The sequence below is a fragment of the Pecten maximus genome, chromosome 7 (assembly GCF_902652985.1).
Source record: "Pecten maximus chromosome 7, xPecMax1.1, whole genome shotgun sequence".
NCBI classification, from domain to species: domain Eukaryota; kingdom Metazoa; phylum Mollusca; class Bivalvia; order Pectinida; family Pectinidae; genus Pecten; species Pecten maximus.
Genome location: NC_047021.1, coordinates 16,709,544 through 16,723,874, shown reverse-complemented (window position 1 = coordinate 16,723,874; position 14,331 = coordinate 16,709,544). Strand labels below are relative to the sequence as shown.

General features: G+C 35.4%; 1 protein-coding gene across 1 annotated transcript; it reads right to left on the bottom strand.

Annotated features, from left to right (window-relative positions):
• Positions 1–3,750: 3,750 nt before the first annotated feature.
• Positions 3,751–5,987, bottom strand: LOC117331092 (mucin-2-like). Its single transcript, XM_033889688.1, has 2 exons — positions 5,942–5,987; positions 3,751–5,486 (listed from the first exon to the last, which is right to left on the bottom strand). The coding sequence occupies exons 1-2, from the start codon at positions 5,985–5,987 to the stop codon at positions 4,156–4,158; spliced, it is 1,377 nt and encodes a 458-aa protein (XP_033745579.1). The 3' UTR covers positions 3,751–4,155.
• Between the last annotated feature and the right edge of the window lie 8,344 nt (positions 5,988–14,331).

Sequence of the window (14,331 nt, the reverse complement as noted above, 5' to 3'; positions counted from 1 at the left end):
GGACTTCAACGTATTTAATAAATTGTCTAAACGATCATTCTTTATGAAATCATCATTCTGACTTGTTTTACTATCCATTGAATTACTTTTTGTTCAAAATTGTACCGACCGGCTATAGTACACATTTAAATCATTTTTTTGTTCAAAATTGTACCGGCCGGCTATGGTACACATTTAAATCATTTTTTGTTCAAAACTGTACCGGCTGGCTATACATATGTTACACATTTTATTTACTTTTTGTAAGAGACACATTTGAATACGAAACGTTTATCATTTTGTGATTAAATGTGTCCCGTGGCCATTCTTGGCCGTCAGATACGGTGCACTTTTAAGAGCAAAGGAAGTCTAATAAGAATGTTGTTGCGCGATACATCAATGGCATAACAATCAGTCAAATGTGTACCGTTTAAAAGTGTAACATGGTACACTTTTAATGTTCATCCCGATATAGATTGGTCAATATAGGGATGTCATTTTTGTACTGATAAGTTGTTATTTGTTAAAGGGAGGACATGACTTCATTTAGATTTGCAGTAGGTATATCCAAAAGTAGATACTACATGTATTTTATTATTAAAATTTCTAAGAGGTATTACATGTAACTACATGTATTGTTGGAGTGTTTTAATGGCATCAAGTCATGAATCTATCAACACAAGTGGTTCTAGCTTACATGTCCATTAACTCCTCCTTCTCTAGCCTTCCACCCAGGTGTGTTAGATTCAGACCGGTTTCCCAAAAACTCCAACAAAGCTTTCATAAATATTATGTTGTTAATTAACAAAATAAAAATTTATAAGTGAATATTATCGTGTATAAATAATGCAATAGTGAATTAATTAAATTTAGACATACATGATGTACATAAATCAATTAATCCATTAATTTGCTGGTACAATGTCAATACATTACAAAAATGCATTAAAAGCATTAGAGCGTTAAAAGGTCAGAAAATTTCTCATAATATTATTATTATTCAAAACGTTTTTGATCTGTAATACATTCTTGAACAGATTCCAGAATGGAATCAGTACTTTCAGAGTAAACTGTTGTGAATTGTTTATTTTATCCCTTAATTGCTGCCTTAATTGTTCATATTGATAGCATTAAAGTAGTGATATTACGTTTCATCACCTCTGTTACATCTACGTAATGATGAATCTACCAGATGGGCTTTATGTCTGTCAAAATTTAAGTTGCTTGCATTATTTCGAAGTTGACAAAGTATAATATTTTCTTTCCTGTTTCCCCCGTTTTTTTTAAATACATCAGTATGAATATGTTCTATGTTGAAGGGAGAAATACGGTTTTTAATTACTCAAAGAAGGCGAGTTTAGGATTTCAGAGTCCAAGGAATTAAATTCACGCAGCATTGTTGGGGAAAAAACTGGTAAAGTAACTGTCAGATCTACATAAAGGAGGATTAAACAATCGTTGTCTACGAAGATTAAGAGTTTTCAGTATCATTTATGTATTGATTGACAATATCACTTAGGTATTGGGGTGTAGTATTATGTAATATTTGGTACATTAATGTAAGTTTATGTTTTTATGGCGGTTTTCAAGAGTTTCCCATCCTAGTTCTTTGTAAAGTGTGTTTTGGGATGTTCCTTTCCAAAGCCCTGTAACAATCCTTGCAGCTTCTATTTGAACTGATTTGATTAATTGCTTACATGAATTATTACTGGTTGTCCAGGACAACATCGGCATATTCTAGTATTGGTCTGATGAATGCTTTATACATAGTAATTAATGTATTTTTCTCTAATTTATATTCCAAAACCGATTTCCACCACTCTTTCAATGTTTTCCCTACTACTCACAACGTTTTCAAACACTGTTGTACTGTTTTCCACAAATTATTAAATGTTTTCCACAATTGTTTTAATGTTGATAACCACCATTTCTAATCATTTCTACCACTATTTTGATGTTTCAAAACACTGTTTTAATGTTTTCCGCTACCGTTTTGATTTTTAGGGCTTTTCACCAATGGTCTTATTCTTATTCTTATTATTCTTCTGCCGTTTTTGTAGGGTATTAATATTTTGATTGGTAAATATTAGGCTAATTGTCTTTCACGCATGTTGTTGGCCAAGGTATAAACATGTGTCAAAAACGTTTTAAAAGTCGGTCAAGAATCCAATATGGCCGCCATAACGTCATTCCTAAAAAGTTAAAAATGACCATTACTCAAAAAGTATTTAAAAAAACAAAGGTAATGTTATAATGTTATGGTGCATTCGTACTGGGGCTAGCTTTTATATAATTACAAATTAAAGGTCAGAGGTAAAATAAAAAAGCTCGCCAGGGGTCAAGTTTGTCTATTTTAAAAAAAATCTTCATTTTTCAATTTTTTTTCAAAACAAAATTCATAGTATGATGCAGTAGGTCATTCTGATGATTTTGATATGTTTAATTTTTTCGGTAACATTTGTCGTTAACGCGTTACGCCATTTTGAATATTTTTGTTCTATTTGGTATGCCACAGCTCGCATTTTCAGTTTCTTCTCAAATTCCACCGGTGCTATTTTGCGCAAACTTTGACAAAATGACTATTAGATGATACTGACCAAGTCTTATTATCATGGGGTCGGTCCAAAATCCAACATGGCTGCCATGACGTCATGTATTGAAAAGTTTTAAATGGCTATAACTCAAAAAGGATTCATTTAACAGAGGCAACGTAATTATGTTATTTGTAGATAATGCCTGGCGCTAACCTTTACTCACCAAAAGTTTAAGGTTAGAGGTCAGATAATAAAGTTAGCTATGAGGTCAAAGGTCACAAAATTTAAAACTTTTTGATTTTTGAAATGTTTTTACATAGATCAATGCCGTATATCATTCTGATGATTTTGGCACCTTCAGTTTTTCAGGTGGTTCAGGTGGTACGCCATTTTGAAAAATTCATGATTGCACAATCATTAATAAATCTTTAAATTGAAGTCTTCTCAAAAACCTAGAGACCCAGGATTTGATATTTGGCCAGTAACATGCTTGGGTAAAGGTTTAAAAGTTTGTTCAAAGGAATGACCTTGGTCTACATTCAAGGTCACAGGTGTCAAATTGGCCGAAATTTTTAAATGTCTTCTGAATAGCCAAGAGGCCCATGGAGTTGATATTGGGTCTTAAGCATGCTTGAATGACGATCTAACAAGTTTGTTTAAATGAATGACCTTTACCTACATTCAAGGTCATGAAGGTAAATGTTCCCTTAAGTTTGTCAGAGGTGTGAAAAGCCCGTTAAATTGTCCATGACAATTTCTAGTTTACCATTGTTTTCTCCCACTGTTTTAATGCGTTCCTCCGCCGTTGTAATGTTTTCAACCAATGCTTCAATGCTTTTAGTCACTGTTTTAATGTTTTCTACTACTTTTTTTAATGATTCCAACACTGTTTTAATGCTTTCCAACACTGTTTTAATGTTTAATGATTCCACCATTGTTTTAATGTTTAATGATTCCAACACTGTTTTAGTTTTTTTCATCATTGTTTGAATGCTTCCCAATATTGTTTTAATATTTTCGTCCACTGTTTAAATGTTTTCCACCATTGTTTTGATGTTTTCCACCATTGTGTTGATGTTTTCCACCATTGTTTTAATGTTTTCAGCTCTCTTTTAATGTTTTTAACAACTGTTTCAATGTTTTCCATCATTATTTCAATGTTTTCCATCATAGTTTTAATGTTTTCAACCACCGATTTAATGTTTTCTACTACCGTTTTAATGTTTTTTATCACCTTTTTAATTTTTTCCACCATTTTGTTAATGTTTTTCTACTATTGATTTGATATTTTCCACCAATGTTTTTATGTTTCCAAACACTGTTTTAATATTTTCCACCACTGTATTAATATTTTCCACAACTGTTTTAATGTTATCCAGCACTGTTATGATATTTTCCATCAGTACTTTAACGTTTTCGACCACTGTTTCAATGTTTTCGACAACCGTTATAATTTTTTCCGCCACTGTTTTACTGTTTTCCACCATTTTGGTAATGTCACCAGTGTTTCATTGTTTCTAACACTGTTTAATGTTTTCCACCATTTTGGTAATGTCACCAGTGTTTCATTGTTTCTCACACTGTTTAATGTTTTCCACCATTTTGGTAATGTCACCAGTGTTTCATTGTTTCTAACACTGTTTTAATTTGTTTCACGAAGTCGTTCTAGTGTTTGTATCATTTGAAAAATGTCCGGCAGTAAAATTCCAAAGGATATGAAAGTTAGAAACCCTATTCCAATGTATCCTACATAGGCCACAGAGGGACGAGGATCGTCGGCACAAGTCCTCTTTCTTATCGTAGACGATAACGTTTCTTCGTCAATTCTTGTCTGCTCCTTTAAATTCTCTAGTTTGGCTTCAAGCTCACTGACCGTGTAGTTACTCTGTCTACACGGACAAAAGCAGGCGATGAGGATTGGTGTTGTTATGTTCTCAATAGTTGTTGTAGTGGATGCTGTTTGAGCCCCAGCTGTTGTAGTTATTGCTAGTTCCCGAATTGTTGAAGTAGTGGTTGATGGCTTCTGCTTTTTTGAAGTTGTTATTTCTTGAGATGCTGCAACGATGGTTGTCAATTCCTGGATTGTTGTACTGGCTGTTGTTAGTTCCTTTGATGTTGTCGTGCTTGTCGAAGTGGTTATGGATTCCTGAGTAGTAGTGATTGTTGTAGTGGTTGTTGTTATGGGTTCCTGAGTTGTTGTAGTGGTTGTGGTTATTGGTTCATGAGTTAAGGTAGTGGTTGTTGCTGTGGGTTCCTGAGTTGTTGTAGTGGTTGTTGTGGGTTCCTTAGTTGTTGTAGTGGTTGTTGTGGGTTCCTGAGTTGTTGTAGTGGTTGTTGTTATGGGTTCCTGAGTTGTTGTAGTGGTTGTTGTTATGGGTTCCTGAGTTGTTGTAGCGGTTGTTGTGGGTTCCTGAGTTGTTGTAGTGGTTGTTGTTGTGGGTTCCTGAGTTGTTGTAGTGGTTGTTGTGGGTTCCTGAGTTGTTGTAGTGGTTGTTGTTATGGGTTCCTGAGTTGTTGTAGTGGTTGTTGTTGTGGGTTCCTGAGTTGTTGTAGTGGTTGTTGTGGGTTCCTGAGTTGTTGTAGTGGTTGTTGTTATGGGTTCCTGAGTTGTTGTAGTGGTTGTTGTTGTGGGTTCCTGAGTTGTTGTAGTGGCTGTTGTTGTGGGTTCCTGAGTTGTTGTAATGGTTGTGGTTATTTGTTCATGAGTTGGTGTTGTGGTTGTTGTGGGTTCCTGAGTTGTTTTAGTGGTTGATGTTAAGGGTTCCTGAGTTACAGTGATTGTTGTATGTGCCTGTGTTGTTGCATTGATGGATGTCGGTTCCCAAATTGTTGTAGTAATTGTCGGTGCCTGGGTTGTTTTATTGGTCGTCGGTTCCTGAGGTGAAGTGGTTGGTATTCCTGACGGAATGGGAGGGGTTGTATTATAAGGCTTCTGAGTTGTTTTTTCAGTTGTTAGTTCCTCAGTCGTTGTATCTATGGGAACAGTATTTAAAAAATATTTACAATTTGTGCTTTTCTTTATGTTTAACTGACACAATAATTAATTACATCTTTAAATGAACATGCATGGCTTGCTGAAATTCTACAAAGTCAACTAAATAATATGTAGGAAGAGAATGTTATTTCTTTTGTTCAACAATGAATCTAATCGTTCGGTTTGATAATCACTTAAAAAAAAAAAGTTTTTGTCATTAAGCCGGATCAAAAGCACTTTGACTTAAATTCCAAAACTTATTTACGTCAATAGATAGAAAATACATTGACTATTTTACCGATGACATATAGATATATATTTCTAAGATCAATTGTTTGTTTGAATCGTCTAGTTAGAACACTCTACGTTAAATACTACTACCAAACATATTTTAAAAAAATGGTTAGGATATGCAAAGCGTCAGTCATCTTAAATGATATAATCTAAATTTTACAGAACTGCAACAGAATAGTGCAGTGGTGAATTAGTGCTACCGTCATGTTTACCATAGAAAACCAAGACCAGAAATCACAGCCTACATAAACAGATCTATAAACATTTAACAACTTTAGACTGTTTTTTTTATTTATTCCTACTGTAAATCAATCGAAACAATGTTTGGAAAATGAGCCTTCAATTGATACAAGTGTGCATTAACATTGATCTAGTAATGAATGCATATTATTTTTTTTAAAAGGTAAGAAAACCTGCTAGATTTAGATGCATAAGATTTGTTAACAAGTAAGACAAACCTGTATGGAGATGTTTCGAGCATAACGCACATACATTCCACGTGCATGGAATATCATGCCATTTGCCGTTGGCCACCTTGATAGCTATACATGGTTCAGGAGAGACTCTGTCGTTTGGTTCTCTATTGTCCCAATAAGTCCACAACTGTTGTTCCCCTGTGCGTCTCACTGTGACTTTGTTATTGTATTCATTGTATCCCATATATAGCCAGTTTGATCTGATTAAACAAAAAATAGGCTTTGTATTTAATTAATGCCTACATCATTAAAATTTTCAACTTTAACAATTCACTAGGTTAAATATTAGAATATATATCAGCATAATTTAAATGTGTAACGTATTCACAAGACAGTATTTATAAGTTTAAAAATATACGATAAAACAATGTAGCCTTTTAATTAGCATATCATTACGATGTTAATTCACTCTTATACTTATCGTATTTTTTACTTTTTTTATGCATTATGAAACTTGGTTGTATTCGTTGAATACTTATAAGTTTGCGTATTTTGTTGCGTTTATTGCTCAGTAAAGAGCCAGTGTAATTTGGAGGCGGAGTGTCCTTGTAACAGCTGTTGACTATCTCCTTGGGCACAATACGGAAGGCCCGTTGCATGTCAACAAGATCATTTGGGGTGAAATATCTTGCCGCATGAAACAGCCACTACATCACAGAACTGTTCGTGTTTTTAGCTCTCTGAGAAACATAAATCTCTTCGGGTAGGGATTGAACCTCGAATTCCCCTAAAGCTGCTGTCCGAAGTTCTACCGAATGAGCTATCACTTCCCGAAGAACTACTTAATAGCAGATGAAATAGAGGTTGCACGGAAACAAGTGGTTGTTGGATACGGCGTTAATAATACTCAAGTTAGATACATAAGATACAATGACACGAGCTTAATTAACGAGAAAGAAACAAAAAACGTATCAAACAGCCACATGTCGCGTGTGATGTTCCTACAATAATGGTATGAGTCGAGCTATTTGCAACGTTCGTGGGTTTTTTTCCTGCATTCAAATCTTTATTTGACATAGAGTGCATCGGAAGATCAATTTTTACAATGCATAATTTTATTCTATGTAGTAAAAGACAATTAAAATCCTAACATCGAAAAAGCGAAAAAGCGTAGTTGATAAAATATTTTGATTTATATGGTAGAACCAAAGGCGCACCGCAACGCTTAGGCAACCGTAGGTTCGGAGTTCGAATCACCTACCAAGATGTATGTTTTCATATTTGTTTTTGTTTTTCTTAACACCATTCATTTTTTCTTGGTCGTATTTGAAAAAATATTTTTAACGTTAAATGTACATTAAACATGATAGTGTAAAATTCCTATCTGGTATGTCAATAAACTTTATTTCATATGTTATTGATTGACTACATAATCCGCTCATATCACACAGCGCGCCAATGGACCATGGCGGTGTATTTTGGTGCTGTGGGAATCACCGGTGTCACGTAATTCATTACCTGTATCGTGGCCTAAACCTAGGTCAAGGTAAACGGGAAACGACCTTACTTCTTTATTTAGCCAGGGACAAGCATATGACAAACCTATGGTAATAATAAGTTTTTCCAAACTTTAATGTCCTTATTATTTTTTAATTCATAGACTAAACAATCGCAGACTGAATGTTTTTCACTGTCGTGCACCCATTAGGGATTTGTTTTCAAGATTGTTATTGATGTTTATTGTCAATATGCCGCTGCCTAACCTACCTAAATAGTAACAAATATTATTTATTATCCCCCGCCCAACGAAGTACGATATACAAATGGGGTCCTTCCGTCCGTCTGGATTCGCTTTCCGGACGATATCTTTTGAAGGAATGATTGGCTTTTGATGAAACTTGCTTGGTACACTTATAACCTGAACCCTTCACTCAAGTTCGATCATCGGCATATTCCGCGCATATTTAATGAGGCTGCTGTGACCTGATTGGCTGATTGCTTTTCGGACGATATCTTTTGAAGGAATGATTGAATTTTGATGAAACTTGCTTGGTACACTTATAACCTGAACCCCTCGTTCAAGTTCGATCATCGGCATATTCCGCGCATATTTAATGAGGCTGCTGTGACCTGATTAGCTGATTGCTCACATTTCTGTTAATATCATGTTTTTGTCTGACAAATACAACATGATATAAAGAGGAATGCACTGTATCAACCATCTGAGCCTCAATGAAAAACTTAATTGTATGGTTCATGTCAAAACAGTCATCTGTCGATACACTTCCAACCATATTAAGTCAGATCTATCTAGTAGGAAGAAAGGGAGAATACAAGCATGATTAGCCCATTTTGATAGTTCACTGTACAGTATAATATCTTATTTAATTGTTACTAATTATGTTAATTACTTTCACAGGAACTTGCTGCCTGAACATGAATATAAATGTAATGATTCTAAATGCTAAATGTCATGTTTTTCATGTTTTTATGAATGTTGCCCACTTTAATTTCATGTAATACAATTTTTGCATGGGCGGGGGATCTTGACGACTATGTCCTTGTTATTTTTCCTTCGGTTCATGGATATATCATTATCTATCCCCTTTAATTTTCTTATCCAATTAAACTAGTATTGTACATGATTATCACTATTTAACCATCTTATGATGTATACATATGTTTAATTATATTATTAGCAACGGGCGTCTGTAATGTTCATATAACTTGTGCTCAATCCTTTTGCTGTATATTGGCAATGAAATAAACTAAACTAACGGAAATGCATGCTGTGTGGCACACGTTTTTTTTCTTTCCCAAATGAAATATATATAAATGATTACATTTTGACCTCTTTACAGTTTTCAGACTTCATATATATACCTAACAAGTTATCGCGAATCAAAAACTGGAAGGAAATGTGTCTTTATGAAACTATACGGAAAATTCCATAAAATAATAACTGGGTCCGTGGACCAGGTTTCAATGCAAATTAGTCCCTCAATGAAACGGTCAACAAAACACAAAATGACAAAACGCCGAAAGCGTGGGCCAGCTAGAAACGCAGACAGATTCTGCCAAAAAAAAAAAAACTTAAAAAGGACTAGAATCGGCAAAACCTCAGGATTTCCCTGGGAAAAGAATCGATTCGTTGGAACTCATCAGGAGAGGAAATAGAAATAGATTCGAATTCCGATTTTTCCGGACGTCTATTGGATTGCTGGTTAGGTTTTACCGTATTCCTCGAACATTGTGTCCACTTCACCGATCTCAATTTTATCGATGTTTTGTTGTATGCATATTGCTATATTTCAAAATCAGGTATTTAGTTGTATGTTTGTTTATATTGATTAGTGTGCAGTTTATGTGTAGTGAACGTTCTTGTAGCCTCGTTCTAGGCTTCATGGCAAATCTCGCGATAAAAAATAAATACCGCAAAGTATTTTCATACACTGAAGTCGCCAGGATTCCCCCGGTCAAGTGTCTAGTCTAATGGTCATTTTAATGTTAGGAGAGCGTGAATGAGCATCTTGGATTGTCATTAGTACATGTGTATGTAAAAGTTTAGGTTATTTGGGAGTATGCGTCTTTAAAAGATATCTCGACTTTTTTCTTATCACCAACAGGTTGCTTTGATCTCTACGGCAATAAAGCCATCAATACCAAACTCATGGAGAGACTCCTTGTCGGACAAGTCGTTAGAATGAACGGGTGGGGAGAGCGGAACATTTTCGCGATCGTAATACCAAGCGTTTTAACGAATACGTACAAATAAGCTACATGTACATGCAACAGACAAAGAGAATAAATGGCATAATGAAGCGTGTTTAATAAACTGTATAATATTGCCGGTCGTCTATTGTATGATACATATACGGATAGATAAGCTGCTAATATTAATTTAATTGTAGAGGCTTTCTTTTAAAAAAAATCATATTTTTAAATTGTCGTCAAGCGGGCCGGAAAAAAACCTCATGCGAGTCTATACGAATATATGGAATGCAGGTAAATCATTGACTACTACAGGAAAGATATTGAATTATATGTACATGACTAATTGGATAGGAAGACATCATACCTAAATTAAAATAAAATCGTCCTAGATTGTCTAAAGTTGTCAGGCAACAACCAACAATACGCACTAATAGTTAATCTCGGAGTATCGAAGCATTAGAGGAGTTATCAAATATGAAGATGAAATTTTCGCTTCATCTTAATTGGCGGTGTTAAAATTTGGCGGATTAAATTTTTGCGATCTATATACGGCGCCGCCAAATCGCCAAATTGAGCCTCGCTAAAATTAAAGAAATCTTTGTTGTGACAAAATCACTATGATTCTGAATACAATGTACATTGTGAAGATAGTCATCAATAAATACATACGAAACACCTGTGTTCGTTATGAAGGAGTAAAGCATGATCGCAATGGATTCACTGGAAACAACTGCCAAGTGTCCTCCATTTGTAGCACACCTATCTTCCCCAACTTGGATTTGTTGTCTAGTCTGCACTATCCAGAAGCATGTCTCGTTGTATATGCTATCTGTCAATACTGTTCCTTCGCTTGGGCATCCTGAAGGAATGACAAACATACAAATCAGCAATATGTTTGGTTCTAGTAGCAAACACATAGACAACAAATATTGTACAATAGCATGGAACCACCGAACCTGATGTATATTTACAAAGTGAATGACACCAAACTGGAAAATAGAAAATTACATTTACAGTGAACGAAGCCAAACCGGAAATACTACTGTGACATTTCCAATATACATAACGCCGAACCGGAAATACTAATGCAACATTTGCATTCACATAACGCCAAACCGAAAATGCAAATGGTATATTTGCATTGAACATAACGAAAAACCGGAAATACTAGTGGGACATTTGCATTGAAAATAATTTCAAATACGATTATTTCATATATATTGAAAAAGGTCTAACATGAAACAGTAATATCAAATCGATAATACAGCGAGGTAATCGATACCTGTGAATATATAATAGGAGTACTTCTCGGTAAAACCAGACCGTTTTTAACAGTAAACACCTATATCATCATAGTATAACATCTGCAGAATTGGAAATGTAATAGAATCAATGGCTGATCATAGTTGTCTCCGCATCAATGTGAAAATATATATTTAAAACAATAATTAAACATCTCGGTTAAACAAACTGAAAAATAAGACTACTTTAAGAAAAAATACCTATGTGACTTCCAAAAGTGCCTCCCTGTAGGTATAATGCAATAAGTATGGTAAATGAATCTGTGTCCATCGCTCTGAGTATTACATTTTGGTCTAGGTAGAGAGTTACGAGTACAACAACCCGTATAGGCCTGCTTTTAGTTAAGTAAACACAAAAATGTGTATGTCTATAGCTATGTTTTATCAGACTTGTTAATTTGTAATCAATATTGAGATCGCTGGGTAATAAGTGCTACTGTTGAACTTTATGGTTTTATAATTAACCTCGCTGACGAGTAATAGTACGCAGGAACAGCTGTATGACAAGGTTTTTATGCTTATCAATCGTCCTTTACTAAATCTGTTATGGAATTTATAATTAAAGGCGCTATTTAGTAAGTAATACAAAATCACTGGTAACTCCCAAATTCCAGGTAATGTATATTTATGCCATTGCTTTTTATTCTTTAAACGAAGATATTTCGGAAATTGATAAAACGTTGTGCATGTGATCTCGTTGACCTTTTGTTGTACGAGTCTTTCATGATGTAATAACAAATTAGTTATATATCAATAACAACTTCAAAAGCGACTTTCTAATTGTATTTCTAAGAAAATTGCAAACACCCGACCGAATAGAAATTTGAAAGAAATGACAGAATTTTTGATCAACAATATCTGTCGTGGGGGTTTAAGGACTGACAGGCGATAAGTAGTCATGGCGGAACAACTGTCCCTCACGATTGGTACACTTGTGGGAACGAAATTCCTTCATGATTGGTACACTTGTGGGAACGAAATTCCTTCATGATTGGTACACTTGTGGGAACAAAATTCCTTCATGATTGGTACACTTGTGGGAACGAAATTCCTTCATGATTGGTACACTTGTGGGAACAAAATTCCTTCATGATTGGTACATTTGTGGGAACGAAATTCCTTCATGATTGGTACACTTGTGGGAACAAAATTCCTTCATGATTGGTACACTTGTGGGAACAAAATTCCCTCATGATTGGTACACTTGTGGGAACAAAATTCCTCATGATTGGTACACTTGTGGGAACAAAATTCCCTCATGATTGGTACACTTGTGGGAAAAAATTCCCTCATGATAGGTACACTTGTGGGAACAAAATTCCCTCATGATTGGTACACTTGTGGGAACAAAATTCCCTCATGATTGGTACACTTGTGGGAACAAAATTCCCTCATGATTTGTACACATGTGGGAACAAAATGTCCCTCATGATTGGTACACTTGTGGGAACAAATGTCCCTCATGATTGGTACACTTGTGGGAACAAAATTCCTCATGATTGGTACACTTGTGGGAACAAAATTCCCTCATGATTGGTACACTTGTGGGAACAAAATTTCCCTCATGATTGGTACACTTGTGGGAACAAAATTTCCTCATGATTGGTACACTTGTGGGAACAAAATTCCCTCATGATTGGTACACTTGTGGGAACAAAATTCCCTCATGATTGGTACACTTGTGGGAACAAAATTCCCTCATGATTAGGTACACTTGTGGGAACAAATTCCTTCATGATTGGTACACTTGTGGGAACAAAATTCCTTCATGATTGGTACACTTGTGGGAACGAAATTCCCTCATGATTGGTACACTTGTGGGAACAAAATTCCTTCATGATTGGTACACTTGTGGGAACAAAATTCCTCATGATTGGTACACTTGTGGGAACAAAATTCCTTCATGATTGGTACACTTGTGTGAACAAAATTCCCTCATGATTGGTACACTTGTGGGAACAAATTCCTTCATGATTGGTACACTTGTGGGAACAAAATTCCCTCATGATTGGTACACTTGTGGGAACAAAATTCCCTTATGATTGGTACACTTGTGGGAACAAAATTCCCTCATGATTGGTACACTTGTGGGAACGAAATTTCCTCATGATTGATACACTTGCGGGAACAACAATGACTCAGATTGGTACATTTGGGAAAACAATGTCCCTATGTTGTAGTGGGAACAATTCTATGGACCTTGTGGGAACGAAATTCCTCAGTTGACCTGGCAATTCTATTATTTTTATTTGGATAAAAATTTCAGATGTACCGTAGAGGAAAACTAAAACTAGGAATCTCAGATCTTTAACATTCACGCTTATCTCAATTGCTAAAACTTCAATTGTCACATGATGAAACGATAATCCGTATTATTTAATTTCTGTGTTGCATGTCCAATGATTGTACATGCCAGGGAACTCTTTTACCCATGATGCGTACATGTGGAAAATGTAGCTTTGCTGTACACTGAACAATTACCCAAGGTTTTAAAAGATTGCTGGATGATGAGTCATGGGAAAAATTCTTCTTTGGTACACTCACATCATTATCTCACCACTTGTATATGAAGGTGAACAGAATTCTTTGATTGGTACATCTGTTTCTCCCTGTTAACTGTGGACTTCCTTCATGATTGGTACACTTGTGGGAACAAAATTCCCTCATGATTGGTACACTTGTGGGAACAAAATTCCCTTATGATTGGTACACTTGTGGGAACAAAATTCCCTCATGATTGGTACACTTGTGGGAACGAAATTTCCTCATGATTGATACACTTGCGGGAACAAAATTCCCTCATGATTGGTACACTTGTGGGAACAAAATTCCCTCATGATTGGTACACTTGCGGGAACAAAATTCCCTCATGATTGGTACACTTGCGGGAACAAAATTCCCTCATGATTGGTACACTTGTGGGAACAAAATTTCGTCATGATTGGTACACTTGTGGGATCAAATTTCCTGATGATAGGTACACTTGTGGGAACAAAATTCCCTCATGATTGGTACACTTGTGGGAACAAAATTCCTTCATGATTGGTACACTTGTGGGAACAAAATTCCCTCATGATTGGTACACTTGTGGGAACAAAATTCCTTCATGATTGGTACAC